The sequence below is a fragment of the Anabrus simplex genome, chromosome 2, assembly GCF_040414725.1.
Source record: "Anabrus simplex isolate iqAnaSimp1 chromosome 2, ASM4041472v1, whole genome shotgun sequence".
Classification (NCBI taxonomy): domain Eukaryota; kingdom Metazoa; phylum Arthropoda; class Insecta; order Orthoptera; family Tettigoniidae; genus Anabrus; species Anabrus simplex.
The window spans coordinates 255,855,817-255,883,351 of NC_090266.1; the positions used below are offsets into that span (position 1 = coordinate 255,855,817).

Here is a 27,535-nt window from a genome sequence, read left to right on the forward strand (position 1 = left end):
GCACAGTTTTCTGACGACCTTGTACATCTTTTAGATTTGTTTACCTCCAATACTGGTCAGCCACAGACTCATTCTCTACTAAATTTTAATCCCCCTAATTTCGGGGATACTTCTTCAAAATTAGAATTGTCGATACACTCAATGTCTATGAAAAGTTAGACCTTCCTGTTAAACATTTGAGTCCTGCATCCAATGTAGCAGAAGCATTTCCTAGAATACACGCTATGCAACCTGACCCTGGACACAAATCACAGAAAACACATTTTCCTCCTACTTCCACACATCAACCTGACATTTCTTTAAGTCTTTCAAATACAGCCTTAGACCATTCTCTTAACTTTCACATAATAAAACAAGCTCTTCTTCAAGTCCCACAGTTACCTGCCACTATCTTAGAAGTTTAATATTTTGGTTATTTTCTGCCCATAAATTTTTGCAAACTCGCTTAGCTCCATTTTCCCAACTTCTTACCTTATTACACTAAGATTTCTACATATTTGGGCAAATAAAGAATATGAACCGTTTTCAGTTCCGGGAAGACACTTCCTTACCTATGAAATCCGACACAGTCGGAGTCTGGAATATATTCGTAGGCATCAGCATCCTCACGATACTACTTACGATTATCTTGACACTATAATTGCTTTTACGGATATATTGGCAATTACTAATCATCCATCTGAACTAATTTCTATTGTAAAATTTTATGCCTCTCCTTCCTACTGCCAATTAATTAACCCCTTTGCCCCGCCTACCTCTATTGCAGACTAGTACAATATTGCACAAGCTGATGGTCTAAATTCCTACAGTAATACCTCCTATTATTCTGCTGTCCCCCCACCGTCTTTGCCCATTCCTCCACCCCACTTGCACTTGATATCTAATGTTCAGTTGCCTACCCAGAGAAAGCAATATTCTAACTGCAGGCAACCACTTACATGTTTTAGGTGTGGAGGACGAGGACATATTTCTACACCTTGCACTATTCCTTGTTCAGGAAACAGGTCTTGACTGCGCTAATCGGCAGTAAGCGTATCTCAGGTCCTGATCTGCTGCAACATCACCCTGTTATTCCCCACACCACCTAAATTATCTTACTACTGTAGCATGTTCCCACTGTAGGACTACTGGATGCTGGATGCTGGAGCCAACATATCATTGATAAGTCATACCTTTTTTTCAACAGTTAAATCAATTTTACCCTGAACTTGAAGTTTCTTCTTCTATGGCTCGTTGTGCTTCTGCTTTCAACCATTCTCTAAATTTATTGGGCATTGTTGAACTTAAACTAAAAATTCAACATCTTGCTTGGCCCTACCGATTCCATATCATTAAAGATTTGCCGTTCCCAGTAATCTTGGAATGTGACTTTTTTCTCACACAGGGTTAATTTATGATACTGTTAACTTATCGATATCTTTTCAATTCAATCGCACCATTAGGATACCTTTAGTGAACCACCTTCATTATCCATGCTCTAATGTTTCCTATTTTGATAACTGCCTTTTGTATTCTACTACTGAAAGAGAAGATCTTAATCAGCTACTAAAGAAATTTCAAGATGTCATATCCCCTACTTTGGGAACTGCTCATAACTACGAGGCCCATATCGACCTTACAGACGATATCAATGAAGTCCCCTGCGTATGACACAACGTAACCAGATACTCGACAAAATGCCTCACCTGAATTTTTAGTGGAAAAAGATGATGGATCATCACTCTTGATTGTAGATAATAGAAAATTCAACAGTAAGATAGTATATGATGCTTACGCTATCGCAAACTTCCATACTGCTTTTCAGTATTTTTCAACTTCAAAGTACTTTTTCCATTTTTGACCTAAATTCTGCTTTTCATCAAATTCCCCTCGACCTTGCTAGTTGCAGATGTACCGCCTTTATAACTCTTTTTTATTTAGCGTCAAAAACTTCATACTGGTCCATACTGAAAAAAGATTTACATTCAAAAACAGAGGTAAGGTTATCCACCTATTCAATACTACTTACAATGTGTTATCATTAAAATATCACATTTTATTATTCCATTTGGTGGGTACCGGTTTCGGCATTATATAATGCCATCATCAGCCCAAGATTTAAGCAAGCAAGGACACTTAATAAAATACATATATATGTACATAGATAGCTAGCAATGGTAATCGCGTTACATCATAAAACATTTGACCACATAATATCTTTAAAAACATATCAAAATTTTGAAATTCTGGAATTCTAGATTTAAGATAAGAGTTTTTTGTATGTACAATTCAGTATATTCTTATCACCCAATGATGTTGATTAATGATTTCTATGTATAGAGCTACAATAGCTGCCAAGTTATGTAAAACCTTTTTTCTTTTTACCATCTATATAGTTAAATGACGATTATTCTATTGCTCTTGAACACCGTATAGAGTCCTCGGGAATGTTCTATCATGTAAGGTTAAATCCTATATACATAATTATCACATTTAATGTCTGTTATTATAAAATCGATGAGTGTTCCATACTGTTCATCCCAACTTTATCGGCTGATCTTATGGTATTCCTCTTCATAAACCATGTTCTTTATTATCAGGTTATTTCTGATACAAAAGTCCCAACAGTTTCTCTCCATCTTCATTTCTATCGCTATACCCATGTGGGCCCAGAACATTCTCATATCCCATTCTATCAGTTCCCATATGAGTATTCAGATCTCCCATTATCATGATCCCATCTCCAACAATGTGTATTTCCCGTTCATTGAGGAACTCTTCTTTTTCTTTCACGCTACATCCTGTCTGTGGAACATACACCTGTATTATCTTCAGTAGTTCCTTGTTTACATGTATGTGCATTATTATAATTCTTTCATTTACATACTCAACTTCAGCTATTTGTTCGACATTCTGATTCACTACAAATCCCACTCCATTTCCTTTCTCCTTACCATTACCCATCCAGTACAAAGTGTACCCATTTCTTAGTTTCTTCATTCCTTTCCATTTTAATTAACTTAATCCCAGGATGTCGAGTTTTCGTCTCTCCATTAGGTCAATTCATTTTCGTTCCCATTCATTGTTAAAGTATTTATTGTTCCAAATCGGGTTTTGTTCTCTAATCTAACACTTGCACGAACATCAGGATTACCATCATACTGTGCAACTGTAGTCAGAGACTTGTCAATTCCACCTCCATTTTTAAACTTCCATCCGAGGCTTGTATTGTAGTTGAAAGCAAGTACAAATTTACTCATCTGCTGACCTGCTAAGCCTAATGCATCTGAGGATTTTCTTTCGAGGTTTACTCCTTTAGCCTTTGAAGATCCCTCTTCTCCATAACGCAGTGGTTTCCTCTTCTTATTTTCCCCATACCTGTAAAAATACACACTATTTTACAAAGAATATAAATATATAAGGAATTCTTTGTATAATAGTGTGTATTTTTACAGGTATGTTTATAGTGTTATAATTTATATTGAAATTGCAATGTGTTTGACAGACTGAAAAGTTTTTGTTACAATATCAAAAATATTCTCCGCGCTGTAGTGTACTTAACCATTCGCAATAATAACCTTACAACACACCTTAAAAGTCCAATCGTTACTACCAAACTAAGCGACAGAGCTAAACATCCTGCTGCCTCAGCTGTCAACACTTTTTATCATGCCAGGCTTGACACATGTCATATGGCACCTGCTTGAAGTTTCCCACGGCCTGTGAACAGAAGTAGGAAGTCATAAACTATACTCCCTGTATATCCTGAACCTACTAACTGTCAACTGTTTGGAACTCTTCGCTGATCATATTCATGTACCTGTGTCTAATTTCCTTATCCTGGAGACCTTCTACCTTATTCATCTGCAGGAATATTTCACTTTCTCTATCCTAAGCCTAGAGATATATATATATACTCCACCACAGATCAGATAGTGCTCTGTATCATCAAAAAATCCCCGAAATACCTGCCCATTCCTAGCAGATTTCCAGAATTCAAACTCAGTTATGATATAGTCTATTATGGATCTGGTGCCCCTACCCTCCCACGTGCAGCAGTGAATAACCTTATGCTCAAAGAATGTATTTGTAATTGCCATACTAGCAAAAAGTCCAGTAAATGCTTCCCATTCCTATCAGCTTCCATATCCACCCTACATTTACGCATCACCTTTTAGAATCCTTTAGTTCTATTTCCAATTCTTGCACTGAAATCACCCATTAGCACTATCATATCCTTGCTTTTGACCCTGACTCTGATGTCACTCAGTGCTTCATAAGATTTGTCTACTTCAACCTTATCTGCACTATCATATGGTGAATACACAGAGACAATTCTCATCCTCATTCCTCCAACAGCTAAATCTACTCAACATCATTCGCTCATTTATGTGCCTAACAGACATTACATTGCATGCAATATTATTCCTGATGAACAGTCCTACCACACTATCTACCCTTTGCTTTTTAACACCTGTTAAGAACACTTTATAACCTCTCATATCTTTCTCATTATCTCCCCTTAACAGAATATCAATAACTCCTAACACATCTTCTTTGCTGACTCAGCAAGTTCTACTTTCTTTCTTCCATAAGCCCCATTAATATGATAACCTCCCAAATGAATTCCATTTCATTTACCAAGTTGTTTCCAAGAAGTCCCCTGCCTGTCAAATGGAAGTGGAACTATGTTGCTCCCACAGGTCTGAGGCTTGCTTAAAATGTTCTGAGCAAGCTCGGTCAAATTCTATGAAGCAGGATGCTATGCTGCTTATACACAGTCCTAGAGAGAATCCCTTGTCTAATGGGTTAGGGACCATGGTGGACTGTATAGTCCTAGTTGCGTGAGTACAAGGAGGGTCATGACTCAGAATATGTACGAGATGCCCACTTTTATTTCATAGCAACTGCTATCCTGACTCTCAAGACCACTTACTAGGCCACTCAGCCATTGCTCATGGTTCATGAACTAGGAAGGACTACAGTAACCCACACCATGAACCAAGAGAAAATCAAAGAGAAGTTTAGAAAAGGAATCATAGTTGAATGAATGCAAATCAGACCTCCGAGATTTATGGCTGATATCAACATTTAATTGCAGTCTGTAGTAGATCTAATGGTACACACTCCTGGAGGAGAATGAATGAATGAATGAATGAATGAATGAAACTATGACTAATGTAATGTAGTCTTATGAGAAGATGAACGTTTTTTTTTTTTTTTGCTAGGGGCTTTACGTCGCACCGACACAGATAGGTCTTATGGCGACGATGGGATAGGAAAGGCCTAGGAGTTGGAAGGAAGCGGCCGTGGCCTTAATTAAGGTACAGCCCCAGCATTTGCCTGGTATGAAAATGGGAAACCACGGAAAACCATTTTCAGGGCTGCCGATAGTGGGATTCGAACCTACTATCTCCCGGATGCAAGATGAACGTTGCTATTTGGGTAGTAGAGTAAGCAATGATGGCAGAGCAAGCAGGAGAGAAGAGATGAACCACCAAGAGTCTTTTCTGTTTTGTTCTGTAATGTATTGTGCTTCAGTACAATGTGACTAATGTTTTATTGCCTTAGTAAGTCACTCTTTCTTACAAGAGTTTCCCTGCCGGGCGAGTTAGCCGTGCGATTAGGGGCATGCAGTTGTGAGCTTGCATCCAGGAGATAGTGGGTTTGAAACCCACTGTCGGCAGCCCTGAAGATGGTTTCCCATGGTTTCCCATTTTCACACCAGGCAAATGCTGGGGCTGTACCTTAATTAAGGCCACGACCACTTCCTTCCAACTCCTAGCCCTTTCCTATTCCATTGTTGCCATAAGACCTATCAGTGTTGGTGCGACGTAAAGCCACAAGCAAAAAAAGAGTTTCCTTTCAAAACCTGACTAGTATGAGAGTATCTCCTTTAAATCATGAAATCATGACCTGAAACCAAAAGTATTGTATACTTTCTTGTTCCCTCACTGTATTCTACATTGCTAACCAATAAAATTGCAACATCAAGAAGGTAAGCAGAGTGCATAAGCATATTTATCGTACACTAACAATATGATGAGCAGAAGACGTGATTCCATTTACAGGTAATTTTGAGGTATAGAGCGTGCACAAATTAGTACCCAGAGATAATAACATCATTCCATGCAGCTAAAACTCTGCGCCAGAGATCGTCAATATTAGTGGCGTGCCAGTCTCTTGGCAACTCTTGAAGAGTTGTTCCCAATGGGAGATCAATCTGGAGAATGTGCTAGCCAGGGTAACAGTCGAACACCCTCTGTATCAAAGGAGGCCAGGTCAGCACGAGCAATGCACTGTCCTGCTGATTAGCATCACAGAGGCCTCAATGATAGGGCACAATCACGGGCCTTAATTCATCAGAAATGCAACAGCAGCTATCCAAATAACTGGCTATGCGAACAAAAGGTGACCGGAATGTGTACCCAGTGGCACTTCATACCATCACTCCAGATGATGGGCCTGTATGATGATGACGAATGGAAGCTGGAAAAGTTGATCCTCTTTGGTACCTCCGCACATGGATATGTCCATCATGATGCTGAACCAGAGTCGGGATTCGTCTAAAAAAAACAATGTGATGCCACTCTCATATTCATGGCCATCATTCAATGTACCACAGCAGGCACGCCCGTCTACTGCAGCATCAAGGGTGGCCACAATATTTGCTGTTGTGCTGACAGTCCGTGGTGCTGCAGACACCGTCACACTATCCACGTGGACACATGTCGTCCTGCAAACGAGCCAAGTTCCAGACTCAGGGTATGTGATGTGAGTGTACAATCCTGCAGAGCTGCGCGGACAACACGTCTGTCCTCTTGGGTGTTACTGATTGAGGGCCCTTGAGATCCTGCATGGCGTTATGTATGGTCCTCCTTGATTCATTGATTTCATTTTGCATGGCAGTCATCGGATGCCAACCAATGAGAGCAAAAATAGCAGAATGGTAAACCGTAGTTCTAATAGGCCATGATCCTGCCGCGGTAAATTTCTGGCACGTGCTGGTAGGCGTTCCTCCCTCTTGCATGAGCCATAAAACAACCTTTACACAAATAACCAATGTTCGAATGAGACTTCCGACTGAGAAACCCACTGTCCAATTTTCCCCTTTATATAGACTGTAGACGGCATTAATCCTACCTCCTTTGCACACATGAGCTGAGATGCTAATCACTTGCATATCCCAGCAGGTTGTACCTTTCATTCATATCTGATGTTTATTGCATTCCACTTTAATGGTGTAGCAATTTTAATGGCCAGCAGTGTAAATGTTCTCAGATTACTAAGACCAGCAAAAAATGACTCATCCAAACAAGAACAGAATACTTACTTGCATATATAAAATTATTCCAATACTTACTTTATATGAGAAGGCTCGGAACGTCCTTTAACCATCTTCCCCTGCTTCCACCTGTCCCTTCTGACTGTCTCAAATTCAGTCTTAACATACTTATACCCTGCATGACTTGGCCGCACTTCACACCAGGGAGCATCAGTTTCGATCATTAAACGTTCGCTAGGAATAGTAGCCATTACTTCTAAATTTCGCTGTGTTTTAAGAGAACTGAAAGAAAAATGTCAATACAGCATGAATAGCATCATAATCTCTTTACACAATGAAACACATTTACTGCAAAAGAAATTGCTCACCCTGACCACATAGTGTAAGAAATTAGAAAGTTGGCTGTAAATATCATCGTATGTTCTGAATACAGTAATTCTTTCATGGCCCAGAATATATATATATATATATAATTTAAACATTTAACACAATATTGTGAGAAAACCCCAATACTAACACCGATGTGTTATAGATGAAAAGAAAGGTCTCCATGTCTGGATTACTAGAAAAATATTATTTATTTCATTCACTCCTTTACTTGCATAAAGTAGGCATTTAATCAAATAATACGATGCTCAGATCATTACAGTTAACTGTATTTGTTAGTAGATGCAAATCTTTGTATGTTAGTGTGATAGATGGCTCTCTGAAATCAAGTCGGAATTTTTTTTAGAAGCTCCAAGACATCACCTATGTAATAATTGGTAATACTCCAGGATGCGGCGAGGAAACATTTGTTCATTTTGTGTATTCAACTTTAGTATACATAATTAGAAACAGATGAGAGAGTGCAATCTCTACTGCATGGACAGTAATTAGAGCTTTGTTATTACCAGATGGTAAGACAACTAACAAAAGTTTCGGTTTGCCTGTTCCAATAAAAGAAAGTTCACTTTCGTGCATTCCTAAATGCAGATCAGTGCTGGCTGGCTGATTGATTGATTGGTTGGTTGATTGAACAGGAGCTGGTAAATTCGTTGACTATCTGTTTATAGGAAGAGGAGTTATGGTTTGGAATAATTTACCACGGGAGATGTTCAATGAATTTCCTAATTTTTTGCAATTATTTACGAAAAAACAGCATAAACAACAGATAGGCAATCTGCCACCTGGGCGATTGCCCTAAATGCACATCAGTAGTGAGTGACTGATAGATTGATAAATGGAACAGCTCAAAAGCAAAAGTTCTGCAAAAATCAGCCATTGCTATTATTATTACTGATGAAGCTTTGGTGATTCCTGCATTAGCAGTAAACTGCATTGACCGCCTACTAAAGGACATTGTGAGGTGCAAAAAAGAAATGGGTGGTAAGATTGTCATATTCGGGAGAGACTTTTGACAAGTTCTTCCTGTGGTATCCAAAGATGGAAGAGCTCAGGTAATTGAGGCATGTATCCAGAATGCTCAAATATGGGCCTTCTGAAAAATAATTCTTGGCATGGCTACTACAAATAGAAAATAATTAAATTAAAAATGAAATAGGAAATGATATAATAAGGGTTGATATACATAGATACTGATTCCCATTTGTAAATTGAAATATTTGTCCTGAATGAATAAATTCATAATTTCAATATAAATGGTCTGTTATTGGAAACTAGAAATTTTCCAGTTAACTCATTCTTGGTTGCCAGCGTTTCGCCCCAGTGTGCCAATTTGGGCTCATCCTTTGGTAACTAGTATGCCATGCATCATGGTAGGTGTGATAGTTACCATTATAATTATTCTTGCCTCTTCATTCTTTAATTTAATCTGACTTACTGCATCAGTAAGATCATCAGAGAAGTCAGCTGTCAGCGGAGAGATGGCGTGGAATGACATTAGTAGACAAATAAGATTGAGTGGCGTCTTTAAAAGTAGGAAAGATCACAATATGAAGATAAAGTTGGAATTCAAAAGGACAAAATAGGGCAAATATTCATTTATAGGAAGGGGAGTTAGGGATTGGAATAACTTACCAAGGGAGATGTTCAATAAATTTCCAATTTCTTTGAAATAATTTAAGAAAAGGCTAGGAAAACAACAGATAGGGAATCTGCCACCAGGGCGACTGCCCTAAATGCAGATCAGTATTGACTGATTGTGGGTTTTTTTTCCTCAAAAGGGGACCCCAATCGATGGTTGCAGCAGAAGCCTATGAAAATTTCTCCCTCTCTCTCTTTTTCTCTTTATTTAGTTATTTTCATTAAAATTATTTCTGGTTCCCACAACTCTACCTGATTACATACTTTACCTTTTATAATCACTGATATCCCCTACCATGACCCTTTCAGGCTAGTTTTATGTTTTGTTCTACACCAAACCTTATATCCCAGTGTTTATAATTCACATCCTGCCAGAAAGCATCCATCCCCATAATCTCATCAATCCGTATTAAATCCCCAACTTCATAATTTCCCAGTTTACTCAATATACCCTCGATATTTATTAATCCCATGACCCAGTCTACTAATTTATTCGTGGGTATTGTAACCATTGAATACCATGCTAAGAGACATGTCACGATGCCCAACAAGCCATATATGCAGTTTCCGCATCATTCTAGGACATATGTGGTTGTAACAAGCATTTTATGCCCGGTCCGGGATACGAGCGGTGCTGTCCTAGATCGAAGGCGGAAACTCTAACTGCGTGTACCGAGAGAGTGAGCTCTCAGTACAGCGAGACCTTGGAATTACGCTCTCTGGCATGCAAGCGAGAAGGAAATAGGACGCCACACTCAAATACTGTCTATGTCAGGAGGCAGAGTTAACTTTACAGGGTTCTAACTTAAGAACTGGATAATATTCTTACCGACTTTCCTGCATATTTGTGGATACCAACTCGCAACAAGTGATAATAATAATAAAATTCTAGTACAGGCCTTAGAAATGTACAAGTAAGGACTCACTGAAATCAGCATAATTTACAATATTTGATAATGTAAGAAGATGTATTACTTAACGAGCACATTATCAATGATGCAAATTAGCCAGATGTATGGAGGTAGGAACCATCTGTCGCTAGCACTTATCTTGACAGAAATATGGGAGTCCCCGGCCTCAACCACTTCGCGCGGCGAGATCCAAGAGAAGGCTTGTAAGATTACCAAAGTACCTGAGATGTAATTTACACGAAAGTAGAGCAGTGAAAAGAGGAATTCAAGATCTACAAAATGAATATTTATATGACCCTGAGGGACCATTATTAGCAGAGCGATATGTCCCCTGTGGGCGGAGTTTATCCTCTCCATAGTCAGCAATCTGTATCTTCTATATAAGAATACCAGAACAGCCCTTAGTTACTCATTCGTTCATGGCTAACCAGTGCCACTCGTTGCTATTCAGTGTTAATCCACTATTGCTCAGTGTGTTAACCACAGTATTACTCGTTCATTCGGTATGATTCTGCGCTATTCAGTACTACTCAGAGCGACTCAGTGTTCTCGATATTGCGTTAGACAGAGGTCTACTCCACGTCAGGCCAATACATGTTCATGATACAATTACATTTTTCTTGTGTGACGTGATAATTGTTGTGTGTATATATGTGATTCTAATCCCAATATACAGGGTGTTTCAAAAAGAATATACGTATTTCGAATGAATATATTTATTAAACTGTAAGACATATGAATATGAAACTTTACACACATATTTACGAACCTCTCAAGTTCAGATTACAAATGTTCAATATGTCCTCCATCAGCGACACGAACAATATCATATTGGTACTCAAATTACTCCCATACTCGGGCAAGCATGTCCTTCGTCACTGATGTTATGGCAGTACAGATCCAGTTCTTCAACTCTTCCAGGTTCTGTGGGAGTGGTGGTACATAAACGTTGTCTTTAACAAAATCCCATAGGAAGAATTCACAGGATGTCAAATCCGGTAACCGTGGAGCCCACCTGAGCATGCTAAGTCGCCAGCTCCTCGACGACCAATCCAATGGTTCGGTAGAGTTTCATTCAGATATTCACGCACTTGGCGACTCCAGTGAGGGAGTGACCTGTCTTGTTGAAAAATGAAGTTGTCTTCGTGCAGCCTTGGAAACAACCAGTTTTGTAACATAGCAAGATACTGCTGACCGTTAACCATGTTTCCATCAAATAAGAATGAGCCACAAACAGATGATCGGGATATCGCACAAAACACATTGACTTTGGGCGAATCTCTTACATGTTCAATGACTGCATGTGGGTTCTGTAGGCCCCAAATTCGAACACTGTGTTTGTTCACCTGACTACTAACATGGAAAGTCGCTTCATCACTGAACACGATGCATTGTGCTAAAGTGTTATCATTGTCAATAGCATCAAGGATCTCGTTACAAAATGCAACAACGTTTGCATTTGTCATCAGGACGCAGAGCTTGTAACAGCTGTAACTTGAATGGCTTCATAACCATCCGGCGTCTCAAAACACGCCAAATTGTTGTTGTAGGCAGTTGTAACTCCCGACTGGCACGGCGATTTGATTTTGAATGACTACGTTGGAAAGCAATTTCAATTCGTACAACATTTTCTTCAGGAACACGAGGGCGGCCAGGACTCTTTCCTTTACATACACATCCTGTATCTACAAACTGTTGATACCATCTGCGAATGTTCCACCCATTCGGAGGATCAAAATGGTACCTCAACCTGAAACTTCTTTGCACTGTAATCACGGAATTGCACTTCACAAACTCGAGAACACAAAATGATTTCTGCTGTGGAGTAGCCATTTTAAACATATGACGGTTACCAAGCAAAACAGAAGACAACTGACATCTAGTGGTGTAACGGTTCAAATCCCATTACAAGGTGATATCTGTATTTTTATTATTATTATGTTATCTGCGATATTATTATTATTATTATTATTATTATTGTATCATTTATATTATTATTATGTACATACTATTATTAGTTTATCTGTGAGATTACTATTATTGTATTATAATTATTATTTAATTCCACTCTACAGTGTTTGGCGCTTGCGTGATTGTAGGTAAATGTATGCATATGTACGTGTGTGTAGATTAACACTAAAGACATGTACAGTGGGAATTGCTATATATCAGATGTTGGATCTGACATTGCTACATTGTTCAATACTGCTGGAGTAAATGCAGAGTCATCACTACGTCATCGTGCTTATTTAGTGATGCGCTCGGTTTCTTTGAGTAACCCAGGCCGCCCCGGGCTATTACACCATTGTAGGTAATATTTGTCGCGAGGTGGGAATAGATCATAGTTATTTCTGGAGGTTACGTAGGTGCGTCAACCTAACGTCTATATAAGGTGGCTGCAGATTGTAGTGTCAGTCATTATTCTACTGGAAGGAGAGGCCACAGTTGGCCATTAAGTGAACGAGATGGAGTGGCCTCAGTCAGTCAACGGGAGTCATTAGTTAAACGGAAGGTGAAGAGAGGAGAAGTAAAGTGGATGGTGGACAGTGATGGAGTCAGAGAAGGATACACTTGCAATGTGAGTTTCACATCATGTTCACGCCGCACCATTTTAATATTGATGATTGACAAGACGCCACCACGCCGCGTCACATGATACTAAGACTTTTTATCTACTCAATTCAACGTGTCCTCGCCTTATTTTTAATGTTTTGTATTTGTGACTGAAGATGTCCCATAAGAGGACGAAACATGTATCATGAATGTAATTTAATGTAGTCTCTTTAATAAAGACACTTGCAGTATTGTAAAGGTGGAATTATATAATCCAAATTTTCACAAGTTGATACTTTGACAATACGGGCTCTAATATGAAGTTTATTACGTGTAACATGGATACATCACCAAATTAGACGTGACACATCTACTGTAAACACCAGATCTAAGGAATACGTCGTAATTACAATCAAAGTGTTGAAGGTACAGTCAAGTGAACCAGTGAGGGATATATTTCGTATCAATTGTTAAATGTCCGGTCAAGAAGAATTCAAATTCATGCCTAGTTTCTTTCAGTTGCAATGTTTCATTTAAACAGTAAAATCACTGAACCCCTAATTTAATGGGGAAACCTAACGCCAATCTCCTTTTCCCAGAACTTATATGGTATGTTGTCAAAAGTAAGCTTATTTCCCCACACCCTAGAGATAGTCATGGGCCGATGACCTCCGATGTTAGGCCCCTTAAAACAACAAGCAAACAAACAAGAGATAGTCAAGATTCTCATTCTATTATGCTGTACTGAGTGGTAGCTGGCGCCCATCAAATAACGTATGTGTAAGTAAGCAGGTAAGAAGTAAGTGTGAGTACAAGGTTCGACGATCGTGTATTTTATTTAATGAATATTAATTTTTATATTTTTCAATTTGAATGCAGTTTAATATGTTTTCAAGTAAGTAAAGGAGTAAGGAACATTCACAGTGGCTATTAATATAAACTAGACTATGTTTTCGTTTCTCCAATAGCCGAACCGAGGCGCAGCGATTGATAGTTTGGACAAAATAATATTTTGTAATACGTATATTCTTTTTGAAACACCCTGTATAATAAAGGAAGGCAAACAAGCAATATCAGTGTCGGCTCACATGAATATGTTTCAAAAGAACGGGGAATATTCCAAAGATTGTCATGACGTAGTGAGTTACTGACTATAGAGTACCATTAATTATTGTACCATGATTATGGTATGTGTAATGTAGGAGACGATCATCCTAACCAGTAAATGTTGTTAGATCAGCCAGGAAGTGCTCCATTAATGAACAGTGACGCTTACATAGGAACAAATATCGTCAAATATTTCGCTTTATAATGAAGGGGAATCGAGTAGCGATCTTCAGGGACAATAACTGCTACTTGGTAGTCCATTCGAGTCTACGAGTGGGTCTATCAATATAATGTTATTCGAAGACATATAGACAGTGCTTCAAATAACCAATTCCTCATTTCAATCAATCAATCAATCAATCAATCAATCAATCAATCAATCAATCAATCAATCAATCAATCAATCAATACAGATCTGCATTTAAGGCAGTTGCCCAGGTGGCAGATTCCCTATCTGTTGCTTTCCTAGCCTTTTCCTAAATGATTTCAAAGAAATTGGAAATTTATTGAACGTCTCCCTTGGTACGTTATTCTAATCCCTAACTCCACTTCCTATAAATGAATATTTGCCTCAGTTTGTCCTCTTGAATTCCAACTTTATCTTCATATTATGATCTTTCCTACTTTTATAAACGCCATTCAAACTTATTCGTCTACTAATGTCATTCCACGCCATCTCTCCGCTGACAGCTTGGAACATACCGTACCACTTAGTCGAGCAGCTCTTCTTCTTTCTCTCAATTGTTCCCAACCCAAACATTGCAACATTTTTGTAATGCTACTCTTTTGTAGGAAATCACCCAGAACAAATCGAACTGCTTTTCATTGGATTTTTTCCAGTTCTTGAATCAGGTAGTCCTGGTGAGGGTCCCATACACTGGAACCATACTCTAGTTGGGGTCTTACCAGAGACTTATATGCCCTCTCCTTTACCTCCGTACTACAACCCCTAAACACCCTCATAACCATGTGCAGAGATCTGTACCCTTTATTTACAATCCCATTTATGTGATTACCCCAATGAAGATCTTTCCTTATATTAACACCTAGATACTTACAATGATCCCCAAAAGGAACTTTCACCCCATCAACACAGTAATTAAAACTGAGAGGACTTTTCCTATTTGTGAAACTCACAACCTGACTTTTAACCCCGTTTATCAACATACCATTGCCTGCTGTCCATCTCACAACATTTTCGAGGTCACGTTGCAGTTGCTCACAATCTTGTAACTTATTTATCACTCTATAGAGAATAACATCATCTGCAAAAGCCTTACCTCCGATTCCACTCCTTTACTCATATCATTTATTTATATAAGAAAACATAAAGGTCCAATAATACTGCCTTGAGGAATTCCCCTCTGAATTATTACAGCGTCAGATAAAGCTTCACCTACTCTAATTCTCTGAGATCTATTTTCTAGAAATATTTGTTCACATGTATGCAAGTGCTCGTCAAACCCATGATTCCACTCTACCAGAATGCGCTGGTGTGCCTGTGTTATTCCTGTCGAAGACCATGCAGAACTTCCAACAGTAGGAGATTGCAGATCAAGACCCCATGGATTCAACCCCAAAGAAGATGAACCTAGGACTCCCTGTTACTGAGGCACCACTGATGGAGATCTAAATCCATATGGGTATCCTCAGATGACAGCATGGTTACACACAGAAATGATAAGTACATTCCATGACATTTCTAGTCCGGCCCCGCAGTGTAGGGGGCAAAGTGTCCGCCTGTCACCCGGCAGCCCCGGATTCGATTCCCAACTGGGTCAGGGGTTTTTAATTGTAAATAATTAATATCCCTGGCCTGGGGACTGGGTGTCTGTGTCATCCTTAACGTTCCTTTCCTCACATTCAACACTTTACACTTCTGCCGTTTACACGCAGGTTCCTCACATATGGTGTAAGCAGGGGCAAAAGATTTTCATAGGTCGACGCTGCGAACAAATAGCATTAAAAAAAGAAGATATTTCTAAGCATGAAAATCAGAAGTATTAATATGAAAACTGAACTTTGTAAATAGAACATTTCAGCATGCATTTTGATATCTGTGATAACGTGCAGGTGACGCAATATGCGTGTTTCAATGAGGAAAAGTTTCCTTCTTAATTTGATTTTTTTTTCTCTTCCATGATTATTGGTTAATCACAAAGTTATTCCATGGATTTTTGCATGAATTAGTATATAAGGCCCTATGGTGTATTATGTTTGAGTGAAGCATTCATAAGGGTGGAGTTAGATCAGGGTCAGCCAACTGTGTGTACGTGTGATGTCAGGTAACACGTCACACACTCTGCTCGGGCACGGAAACAAAGTACTTAGTACTTTAACTGAGAAGTGAAGGCTAGAGGGACGAGGGGAATCACAACGTCATTCCTAGGGGGAGGCCCAAGGGCTACAGGTAGTACAATGCGGTTATGTGTAGTACATATTTCTCTCCACATAATTTATTGTAACGTAACCTTGTTATGAAGTAGCATAAAAGATATAAAGCAACTTTATTTCTACATATACAAACTAAACTTGCTTTTTCCGGTGAATCTTCGCAACTTATATTGAACAAAAAATTGCTGTGTTTTACAATATCACCCACTGTACAAATAGTGCTAATAGTAACAAATAGCACAGTTTTACAACAAAAATAGTACAGAGAGTAATCTGTAAACTCAAACCATATGTTTTACCTCATGATATCGATACTCAGTTGCCACTCGTGGGTTTCCTTGATTTTTGTGGTCTTGTTTCGTTGACTAGTTTTGCAATAATTGGAGTTAATGTTTGAGGAAACACTAAGTTTAAGAGCACACTTCAAATCGTGACCTGACAACTGGCTTCTTTGTTTTGGTTTTGTTGATTTAAAACGGAAAAGATTCGTTCACAGGCATACGTGGAACCGACAATACTCAACATTCTTGCTGCAAACCTATGCAATCGGGGAAACCTTTTCTTTTTAAATATGAGCCCTTACCATTGCTCCCTACCATAGAAGGTGCACCATCTGTTGCTTTTGAAACTAGTTTGTTCCATGGCAAAGAAGCATTTTCAACAACACTTACAATGCAGTTGAAAATGTCGATGCCTTTCGTGGTATTCTTCAGAGGCACTAAATCCAGTATTTCCTCCCAAATTGTAAAGTTTTTGTCAACCCCTTGTATGAAAACGGCTAGCTGGGCCGTGTCAGAAATATCTGTGCCCTCGTCAATTGCTAAGGAGTATGCCCGGAAGCTTTCTGTCAGTTCTAATAATTGTAGGTGGACATCAGATAGGTCTTCAATTTTTGTTGACACAGTGTGCGTGGACAAGCTGGTAGCTTCGAACTCTTCAATGATATTTAGACAAAACTCTTCACCTGCTGGAATTAAACATTCCTTTACTAATTCACCACCACTGAACGGTTTAAGTTTCTTTGCAATTAAATATTTAAAAAACTCATGTCCTCATCCTGAGGTGGTGCAGCTCTTTTCAGGCGCACCCCCATTGGAGGTGAGCTGCATGTACCATTTCAACCACATACCAGACCTCCTGCCATTCTTAAATTTCTGGCAGTACCAGGAATCGAACCCGGGCCCCTGAGGACGGCAGCTAATAACACTAACCGCTACGCTACGGAGGCGGACTGCAATCAAATATGAAATTTTATAACTCAGTCGAACTGCTGACTCACTGATCGAATGCTCGACATGGTTATTTAATAATACCAATATAAATGGTCCGTTATTGGACATTATAAATTTTCCAGCTAACTCATTCCTGGTAGCCAGCGTTTCGCCCTCGTGTGCTAGGCTGGGCTCATCAGTTGGTACCTAGCACATCTACCAAGACGCATGGCTAGTGCATACCATGGAGGCCACTGCGTAGGCCAATTGTAGCCACCGGCAGTGCCAATGCACTATGAGACACTCTGTCTCACTACTAAAAATCGATGCCTGCTTGGCCATCAGATAATACAGATGTTGATTCCCATAGGGAATCTGAAATATTTGTTCCGAATGAGTAAATTTATAATACCAATATAAATGGTCCGTTATTGGACATTATAAATTTTCCAGCTAACTCATTCCTGGTAGCCAGCATTTCGCCCTCGTGTGCTAGGCTGGGCTCATCAGTTGGTACCTAGCACATCTACCAAGACGCATGGCTAGTGCATACCATGGAGGCCACTGCGTAGGCCAATTGTAGCCACCGGCAGTGCCAATGTACTATGAGACACTCTGTCTCACTACTAAAAATTGATGCCTGCTTGGCCATCAGATAATACAGATGTTGATTCCCATAGGGAATCTGAAATATTTGTTCCGAATGAGTGGCCTCCATGGTATGGTATGCACTAGCCATGCGTCTTGGTAGATGTGCTAGGTACCAACTGATGAGCCCAGCCTAGCACATGAGGGCGAAACGCTGGCTACCAGGAATGAGTTAGCTGGAAAATTTATAATGTCCAATAACGGACCATTTATATTGGTATTATAAATTTACTCATTCGGAACAAATATTTCAGATTCCCTATGGGAATCAACATCTGTATTATTATATGGTTATTTAATTTACCTTTTAGTTTTGTAATTACACGTACCCTTTCCTCGCCTTGATACTGATCATAATCTGCAGCATGATACAAACTGTAGTGGCGTTGTAAATTATATATTTTTACATACTGTAGCTCTTTTCTACAAACTAAACATTTAGCTGTAGCAATCCTATAATTTTCAACAAATAAATATAGATCTTCCCATAAAGATAAAAAGATCGGAGGCGTAAATAGCATCTCACACCGTGATGTGCCCGGTTTGTCCATACATATGTACTGTACTGTCCCCTTCAAATTTGGCTATCATTAGATTATTTACGGCATGTCGACATTAACCTTTACCACTCGTCTGTCAGGTGAGGCCCGACATTACGATATTCCCGTTCTGGTCGCATGTCGGGCGAGACCCGACATGACATTTTATCGCCCACCACTCGTCTGATGTTTCTTAGCCGACAAAATAAACGATGCTATACTGTACTGCCATCTTTTGGTTCGGCGTGGAACTTTGTAGAATCCAGATATTATTTGACAATCAGTCAATAATCTATTATTTAGAGGGCAGTGTAACCGTCAGTTGTCCACTCACGCTCACGAAAGGTCGAGCGATAGTAAACAAACATGGTCGCCATGTGCTCTTATAGTCATATATAGTTTACTGTTCAATGTTGTATATGTCGGGTAACACATAAAATCACAGTATTTTTGCACCTCTTCACCTTCCTTGTACCCTAAAAGTGAACTGGCGATGTTCGGCCTGTGTACCGTAACCCAACATGTGCCTGAAGCTGACACAATTATAAATCAACTGATCCTGAATTCAAGAAATCGCCGTTTAGCCTAAAATCTACTGTGAAGTATGAAACCAGAGACTGAATAGAGTTTTTAAATTGCTTTTTACCGATAATTTGTTCACTGAAATAATTAACGAAACCAATCGGTATGCGATAACGATAGTAATAGTAATAATAACCATAATGATAATGCAAAATAATTTGTCTTAAATTGCACATATTGTTTTTATTTGCTCCAGTATAGCTTACTTAAAATGTGTATAGCCTAAATTCATTATTTAAAAGCAAATGCTACCTCCAAAATCGTGAAAGATGAATACAGGTCATATAAGATAAAAATTCACATTTAAAATACGAGTAGTAGAGACAACACAGAGAACTTTAATTTGAGGGGTAAGGGTTAAAAGTTTTATTGTTCGCCAGGAGTTTTATTCATCATTTGGAAAGCTGTGTGTGAGCACCAAACTGGTTTTTTCTGTCATTCAGAGGGACAATATATTGATCCGTGTTCGATTGAGTGCAGGGCAGATTACATGACAAGCCAGTGTTCCCTCTATTCTCTAAAAAGTACACACCTCCCGAGCGAAGACTATAAAACATCATGTTCGCAGTAAATCACTCTCTGCTGCTTTGTTCTGCTTTATCCTACTCTACTCTGCCACTGCTCTAATCATAGGAACCACGTGGGAAAAAAATTCAGCCGTGCAAGCAGACATCTGCTCTGCTAAAATTAGTGCAATTTTATTATCAAATTTCATGGAGTGAATCTCAACATTAGTGATCCAAGTTAAGTTTATTTCGCCATGAGAACATTTAGTATTCCAGCGTGTGTGTACACATTTTAATATCTGTTGTATTAGTTACAGCCTACACTTCTGGAACATGGCGGAATTCATCCCAGTGAATTGCCGTGTACATCAAGATGGATTCTTCCTCTACAATGTGCATCTTAATTTCATCGTGGGACGTCTACTGCCGTCTCTCCACGACCTAAACATGTAAGGCACTTCTGGTTGGAGAGGGTGGCCGACCGGGAAAATGCCGGAATGACTGACTTCAACCTGGAATTGAACCTCAGCTAAATTTGAGTACAATCGTAACTGTTTATTTTCTTTCTCATCTTTGTAAAGCTAGAGGATCTTTCTTCTCTAAATTGTAGCTCTATTAGTTCTTGTTGTAGTTTGAGTTATTTCATTTTCCATTTCTTGAGGTGTCATGGTAGTCGAGTTACATGCGTGTCTGAAATTTGAAATCTATTAGATTAGCTGTGTAGTCTGTCTTTGAATGAGTTCTCATACGTAGGATTTAGACAGATTTAAAAATCATTGACCATGCGATAAACTTCATTTGTTTAACTGTGATATTGGAAATAATCTGGATTGGAGTTACGTGTAAAATTTGTGAGATAGGGTCAAATTTAGTGTCATTTTAAAATCACTTGCATTCTCTAGGATCGAGTAATCTAATTTCACGACATTTCAGGAGGACTGATAGATCTAATAATAACTTAATAATAAATTTAAGTAAAGATCGGGTTAAGAATGGAATTAAACGGTCGTGAGCTATAAATTATCTTAGATTCCTTACATGTGAGATTTAATGTGCTCAGTTGATGATGCACCTGGAATATGGCAGTCCTGCGGGATATTAATTGAATAATTTATGAATTGGAGAATTTATTAGTGAATGACTTGCTCTTGTGTCTTTGGAAGCACAATGTGATTTATTATAAGTGGAGCACACGTTGCATACATTTCATGAATAGGGAGTAATAATAATGTGATTAAGGCTCACGAACGCTACAATTGCGACTTGTAACCCATGTGATAGTGATGATTATGGAATTCAATTAGAATCTTCAAATTAATTTCAGAAATTTAGATGAATCTCCGTTGCTGTTTAATGAGTATCTCATTTCAAGTGCACAAATTTCGATCACTAGCCACTATTGGAGTAAGAATATTTCCAGACACGAATTCATCCTCCGGATATTATTGACGTGACCATGCTAAAAATAATGAGTAAATTTATAAGAGCATGATTCGCTGTATATATTGTATATAAAAAGCACGTGTTACCTTGTGTGAATGTGATGTGTGTGTTATAATTATGAATATTTTCCATGTTTTCGATTGTTTAATGTAATTTAATCTGGTCGTGCATTTATTGCAACGGCACGGGTTGTGTTCAACGTTGTTTGCCACTATGCTGACTTGTTTAGCACACCTTAAAGAACAATTTGATGAGATTAGTGTCTAGTAAGGCCAGGCTAGGATTTAATTTACTATTTCTAAAGATTTAGATGAAAGATCGTTGAATTCATTTTTAGCAAAGGCAAACGATTTATAAATTAATCTTTAACTAACTCGCACGTGGATATGAGAAAATTTTCAATGCATTTACTGTATATTCAAAATTCCTAAATATTTTCAAACTGACTTGAAACTTTAAATGCTGTGCAAATATAAATTTAACGTTCACAAACGGCATAATCAGCTTGAATTTAGGTGATAACGAGTAATGATAATTATAACTAATTGAAAAACTACTTAATTAGAAAAATGTGAATTACGATAACCATGAGAATTATTTAGTGAGATACACTAATTTATAAACACGATCGTGTGATGATAAAGTAAAATGCTACACAGATAAAGTTGGAGTTAATAATAAATTAATTGTAATTTTGAAATTAATTTTGACTTTCCATCAGAATTTCTACTGGTGTTATTAATGAACGTTATACACTTTAGTTGTTGAAATTCATCTGAATTCAACAAGGACCACGTGCTGAGACTGCTATAAATTAATGGAACCTTAAGTTCATTTTATTGTGGAATAATAAGCGAGACAGCTGTCTACTAATTTTGTGTAAATTTTTATTGAAGTCTCTGGATACTTTCGTTTAAATATTTTAATTTTTGAAGGCAGTGAAAGCCTAATCTTTTGTTAATTTTCATTCCAGAACAGTAAAATTGGAGGACGAGGATTACATTTTGTTAATAGCTACAAAGACCAGACATTATGAAACCTCACTGTAATAAAGTCCTAGCAAGGATATTTTTGTGTTTTGGATGCTTATGTTAATAAATGTAAGACTGTTGTTTTTAATTTTTTTTTTTTTTGCAGAGCACGAATGGATTATATGCGGTGATCTAAAAGTTATAGGAATGCTTCTTGGACAACAGTCAGGTTACACAAAGTATGTTTCTTCTGCCTGTGGGACAGCTGTCAAGACATGATGCACACTGGGTTAGAAAGGAATGGCCATCTAGAACAGCAATGGATCCAGGAGACAAGAATATAATAAGACCATGTTTGATTAAACAAGAAAAAATCATTCTGCCACCTCTCCATATTAAACTAGGGATCATGAAATGCCTCTAAAAATGGAAAGCCAGGAATGAACGGTCCACCCCGGGATCTCTTGCTCATTAGCTGGGCTTAGGTCGGCAATAATTGGGGCAGTACTGTACCACTAACACCATATGGCTGAGGATATCGATAGGTATGTCAAAATCATAAAAAAACCTTTATTCGGAATTTGATCCTAGATTTAACAATTTGGAGTATCTGGAAACTTATATTCAACTTTTAACCACGCCATTTTCAGTTGTTGCTTATAATGTTGATCTAGACCTACAATTAGAGTTATTAGATTTACAGTGTGATAGAGAACTAAGAGATCAATTTGTAAACAAGAACGATTTGTGTGGCTTTTTGTGAAAAGTGTGTATAAAAGCCGTAGCCACCAGCATGTATGGCACTTCGCGTGTTTACTACAAAGTGAGGCTGCCTCTTCGTGTCACTCTACGACAGCGGCTCCCCACCTTCTGCGCTCTTACGTCACATGGGCTCTCCAACTTCACACGGTCTCTCTTACATCACACGCCAGCCGGTTGGCTGACCTTGAGTTAGATAATTCAGTGGACTTGATAATCCATTCTAAGTTCAATCAGCTGAGATGGATCCTCTCAATTTTCCAAAAATACATTATTCAATGCTTCACAATTTTAATGCATGTGTACAGTTACCTCCATTTCTAGTCTTAAGGATGCTAACAACTGGAAACAGAAGAGATGGCTCAAGGTGCGAACAACGACCTACAGTAGATAGTTACGCGAGTGAGCATTATTTGGGTTAATACCTGTTCATTTAGGATCTTCTCAATGTGTAAATAATGTGGATTTGAGGTACACGTGTGTAAAAATGAAGGGCGAAACTGTACCTGTGAAAATGTTTAAGATTACAGATTAAGACTATAATAATAATCTCTATATATATAAAATAAGAGTTTTGTCTGTACATTGCTCAGAATTTGAAAAAAAAAATGGTATTTTCGTATCGTTCATGTCTACAGTAACTAGAAAACGCATTTTTTTCTTTTCCGTAATTTCTGTCTGTCTGTCTGTCTGTCTGTCTGTCTGTCTGTCTGTCTGTCTGTCTGTCTGAACACGCATCACTTGAAAATGGCTGAAGAGATTTTAATGAAAATCGGTATGTAAAGTTGGGGGATGAGCCACTACAATCTAGGCTATAAATCATTTTATTCACGCTGAGTGAAATGGTAGTTTAGGGGAAGGCCTAAAATTCAATTCTCAAATATTTATATTTTAAGTGGTCCTGTCGATAAATAATACATAACTAAAGTTACATAGAATTAAATTTCCGATCATTTATGTCTTATACAATTTTACCGTACCAGCTATGATAACACTGATATTCATGAATTTCGATTTTTGTTGCTATGTCCACATCAACGCCAAGCCACGAGAAAATGGGTGAACAGAATTTAATGAAAATCGGTATATAGAGTCGGGGAAGAAAAAACTGTAGTCTAAGCTATAAACAATTTTACTGAACCTGGGCAAAATGGTAGTTTAGGGGTAGGCGCCTAAAATTTAATTTTTAAATACCATCATTATTGCTCCTATAGAAAAGTACTACATAACAAAAGTTATAGAGAATACAATTTCCGATCATTTATGTTTTATTCAGTTTTACCGTACCGACTGTGATAGGAGTAGTATTTCAAAGGCGGAAGAAAACTAAATGCGAAAGGTCAACAATATGGAAAGCGCATAACATTGATCAACAATAACATTACATTGACCATTGTTTGTTGTGATGTTCTTTGCCTCTTATCGTGCAGCTGTGCAACGCACACAGTGTCAACACCCAACACAATACGGCCTACAACATAAAAGAAGCCCTCACGCTATCACCCAAGACATCAAAATGTATATTGTTTGACGCTCGACATAGTATAATGCCATACTAAGATGCACACTGTAGCTAAATAAACTTCAGCTCATTATACGGAATTTTAACTCAGCATTTAGTACATACTGAGAATATAGCACACAGACAATGCATCCGACCGATTATAAATTAAGACGTAATTCTTCATAACAACGTTTAGAATCTTCATGATATTTATATCACCTGCAATATTATACAATCGTCTGAAGAAGAAAACACGGGAATGAATTAAAAACAGTTATAAGTTTCAACATTAAATAGTAGCACTCCATAATACCTGTGCACTTACCATACCAACAGGAATATTGTAGTAACAACAAACATGTAACAAGTTAGAGTAGAAAGAGGACCCATTTTATTTTGTTTTTACTACTTCATTCATTTTTTAAACGGCCTGTTATATCGGGTCAACTTTTTAAGTACATATAATTTTTTAAAACATTGTAGTATCTCAATATCACAAATGTAAATAGTAATAACTTCACAAATATCAGTATACATAAGTAATGTAAAAATTTTAATTGATGTTCATTAGATCAACGAAATAATGAAGTGACATGCCTCTCACAACATGTAACTTTTAAAGTTAAAGAGGAAAGGACCCATTTTATTATTCTTACTATTTGAACATTTAACTTGTTTTTAAACATTTGTCAAATTGGGTCAGTTTTCATGCATATGCAACGCTTTATAATGTGATGTTTTTGTAACTATTTTGATATATGACAGCTGAGGATGACCCCATAGGGGTCAAAACCGGTACTGGATCAATAGTAAATAAACACTGTATTGATAAGGTGGAGGCTTCCGAACCTAAGACTTTGTCATCAAGTGGTTTTATACAACATCACAATGCTTTTATTCATCTATTCATCTGTTAATTTTAACATATTCTGGTCATATTTATTGTAACATATGTATAAGGTTTTTACTTTTGTATGTCATTCCATCACCATCCCATCCCCTTGTTCATCCACATCACTTCATTTTTAGATCATGTCTTTTGCTTGTAATTTTGGCTAGGCTGATGGTCCAAAAACGGACCAAAACTAGTACCTGTTATTATATTGTAATGTTTTGATAAACATTAAATGATTTTAAGTATTGAGAAGGTGGAACAATAACATTTTGTACTCATTTTTAAGTTAAGTCTTAACTCAATACGGAACCCAACCATGAAGTTTATTACTTTAAACAGGTTTATCACTTGTTAGGGTTAAATACAAAATTATGTACAGTTTTGAAGTTTCACTAATGACAAGGTTTTATCACTTTTAGCATTCAATGTTAAATCACTCTGAGAAGTTTAAACATTGTCATTCAAATCCTATCATCTCTTGTAATTTAAACATCAAATTACGTTTAAGTACTTGGTAGCGTAGTATCGTACTAGTTTGAATCACACTGTTCCTGTAAATAGTTAAACACCTTAACTGTTCACATCTCAACTCATACACAACTTCTATTACCACACACAAACGATGCTGTAATACTTCTAAGTCTTGTAGATGCGTTGTAGAGTCAAAGTTCAATAGTGCGCAAACTTAAACTTCCATCGGAGAGTCGAACTGGCGACTAACATCACGGCAGCAGAATGACCAACAGCCGACCGACCGGCCTCGACTGTGGCACAAGGTAGACTGGCCTGACAAGCGAAATGCCTGCCTATTTATTCAGTAGCCCCTGGGAATTATAATTGCGGATATCTTCCGTAAATATTAACACATCTTCTTGAAACTTGGGAACCAGGATTATAAACAATTAGGCTACACGGTGATATGGTTCATTTCTTCATATTATTAATCCATTTAAAAGAAATTAACGATGGAAAAGAATGGAACATTCTGTCTGACGTAATACAACCTTGGCCAAGTTACTCAGTTGTGACGTCTCACTTCCCCGCTGCTCACAGCTGACATGTTCGCAGGGGAAGCGTGTTTGGCGGGTAGCATAACTCCGCATACATCGGGGACTTTGATTGAGAACCGTGTTACGGGTATAATATAAAATAAGAGATTTGTCGGTACATTGCTTAGAATTTGAAAAGAATGGTATTTCTGTATCATTCATGTCCACAGTAACAAGGAAATGCAATTTTTACTTTTCCGTAATTTCTGTCTCTGTCTATTCGTACGTATGTACACGCATCACTAGAAAACGGCGCAAGAGAAGTTAATAAAAATCAGTATGCAAGTTCGGGGAATAAGTCGCTACAATCTAGGCCATAAATAATTTTATTCACGCCGATTGAAATGGTAGTTTAGGGGAAGGCCTAAAATTTAATTTTCAAATATTTATGTTATTAGTGGTTCTATCTTAATGAAAATTAGTATGTAAAGTTGGAGAATAAGTCGCTACAATCTAAGCTATAAATAATTTTGTTCACGATGAGTGAAATGGTAGTTTAGGGGAAGTACAAAAATTTAATTCTTAAATATTCACGTTATTAGCGGTCAAATCTCATTGAAAATTTGTATGCAAAGTCAGAGAATTAGCCACTAAAATCTAGGCTATACATAATTATACTCACGCTCATTGAAATGGTAGTTTGGGGAAGGCCTTAAATTTAATTCTCAAATATTTATGTTATTAGTGGTCGTATCGATAAATACTACATAATGAAAGTTATATAGAATTAAATTTCCACGACTAATTATGTCCTATACATTTTTACCGTACCAACTGCGATAACACAGATATTCGTGAATTTGATTTTTTGTTGCTAAGTCCATATCAACTTTGAGCCAAGAGAAAATGGGTAAACAGAATTTAATGAAAATTGGTATATAGAGACAGGGAATAAACTACAGTCTAATCTATAAACAATTTTATTCAAACTGGATTAAAATGTAGTTTAGGGGAAGGCACCTAAAATTTAATTTTTAAATACCTATGTTATTGGTCCTATCGAAAAGTACTACATAACAAAAGTTACAGAGAATATCGTTTCCGATCATGTATATTTTATTCAGTTTTACCGTACCGACCATGATAGGAGTGGTATTTCAGAGTCGGAAGAAAACTAAATGTGACGGCCTACAATATCGAAAGCGCATAACATTGACCATTGTTTGAGGCGGTG

The 27,535-nt window shown here is 37.8% G+C and overlaps 1 protein-coding gene across 2 annotated transcripts in view; it reads right to left on the reverse strand.

Annotated features, from left to right (window-relative positions):
• The window catches only part of LOC136864032 (deoxyribonuclease TATDN1), a 157,383-nt gene that overhangs the window by 23,650 nt on the left and 106,198 nt on the right, over positions 1 to 27,535 (reverse strand). For both annotated transcript variants that reach the window (XM_067140548.2, XM_067140549.2), the window contains one exon: positions 7,343 to 7,546. In XM_067140548.2, the coding sequence (XP_066996649.2) occupies positions 7,343 to 7,546 (204 nt within the window). The remainder of the gene's footprint in view (positions 1 to 7,342; positions 7,547 to 27,535) is intronic.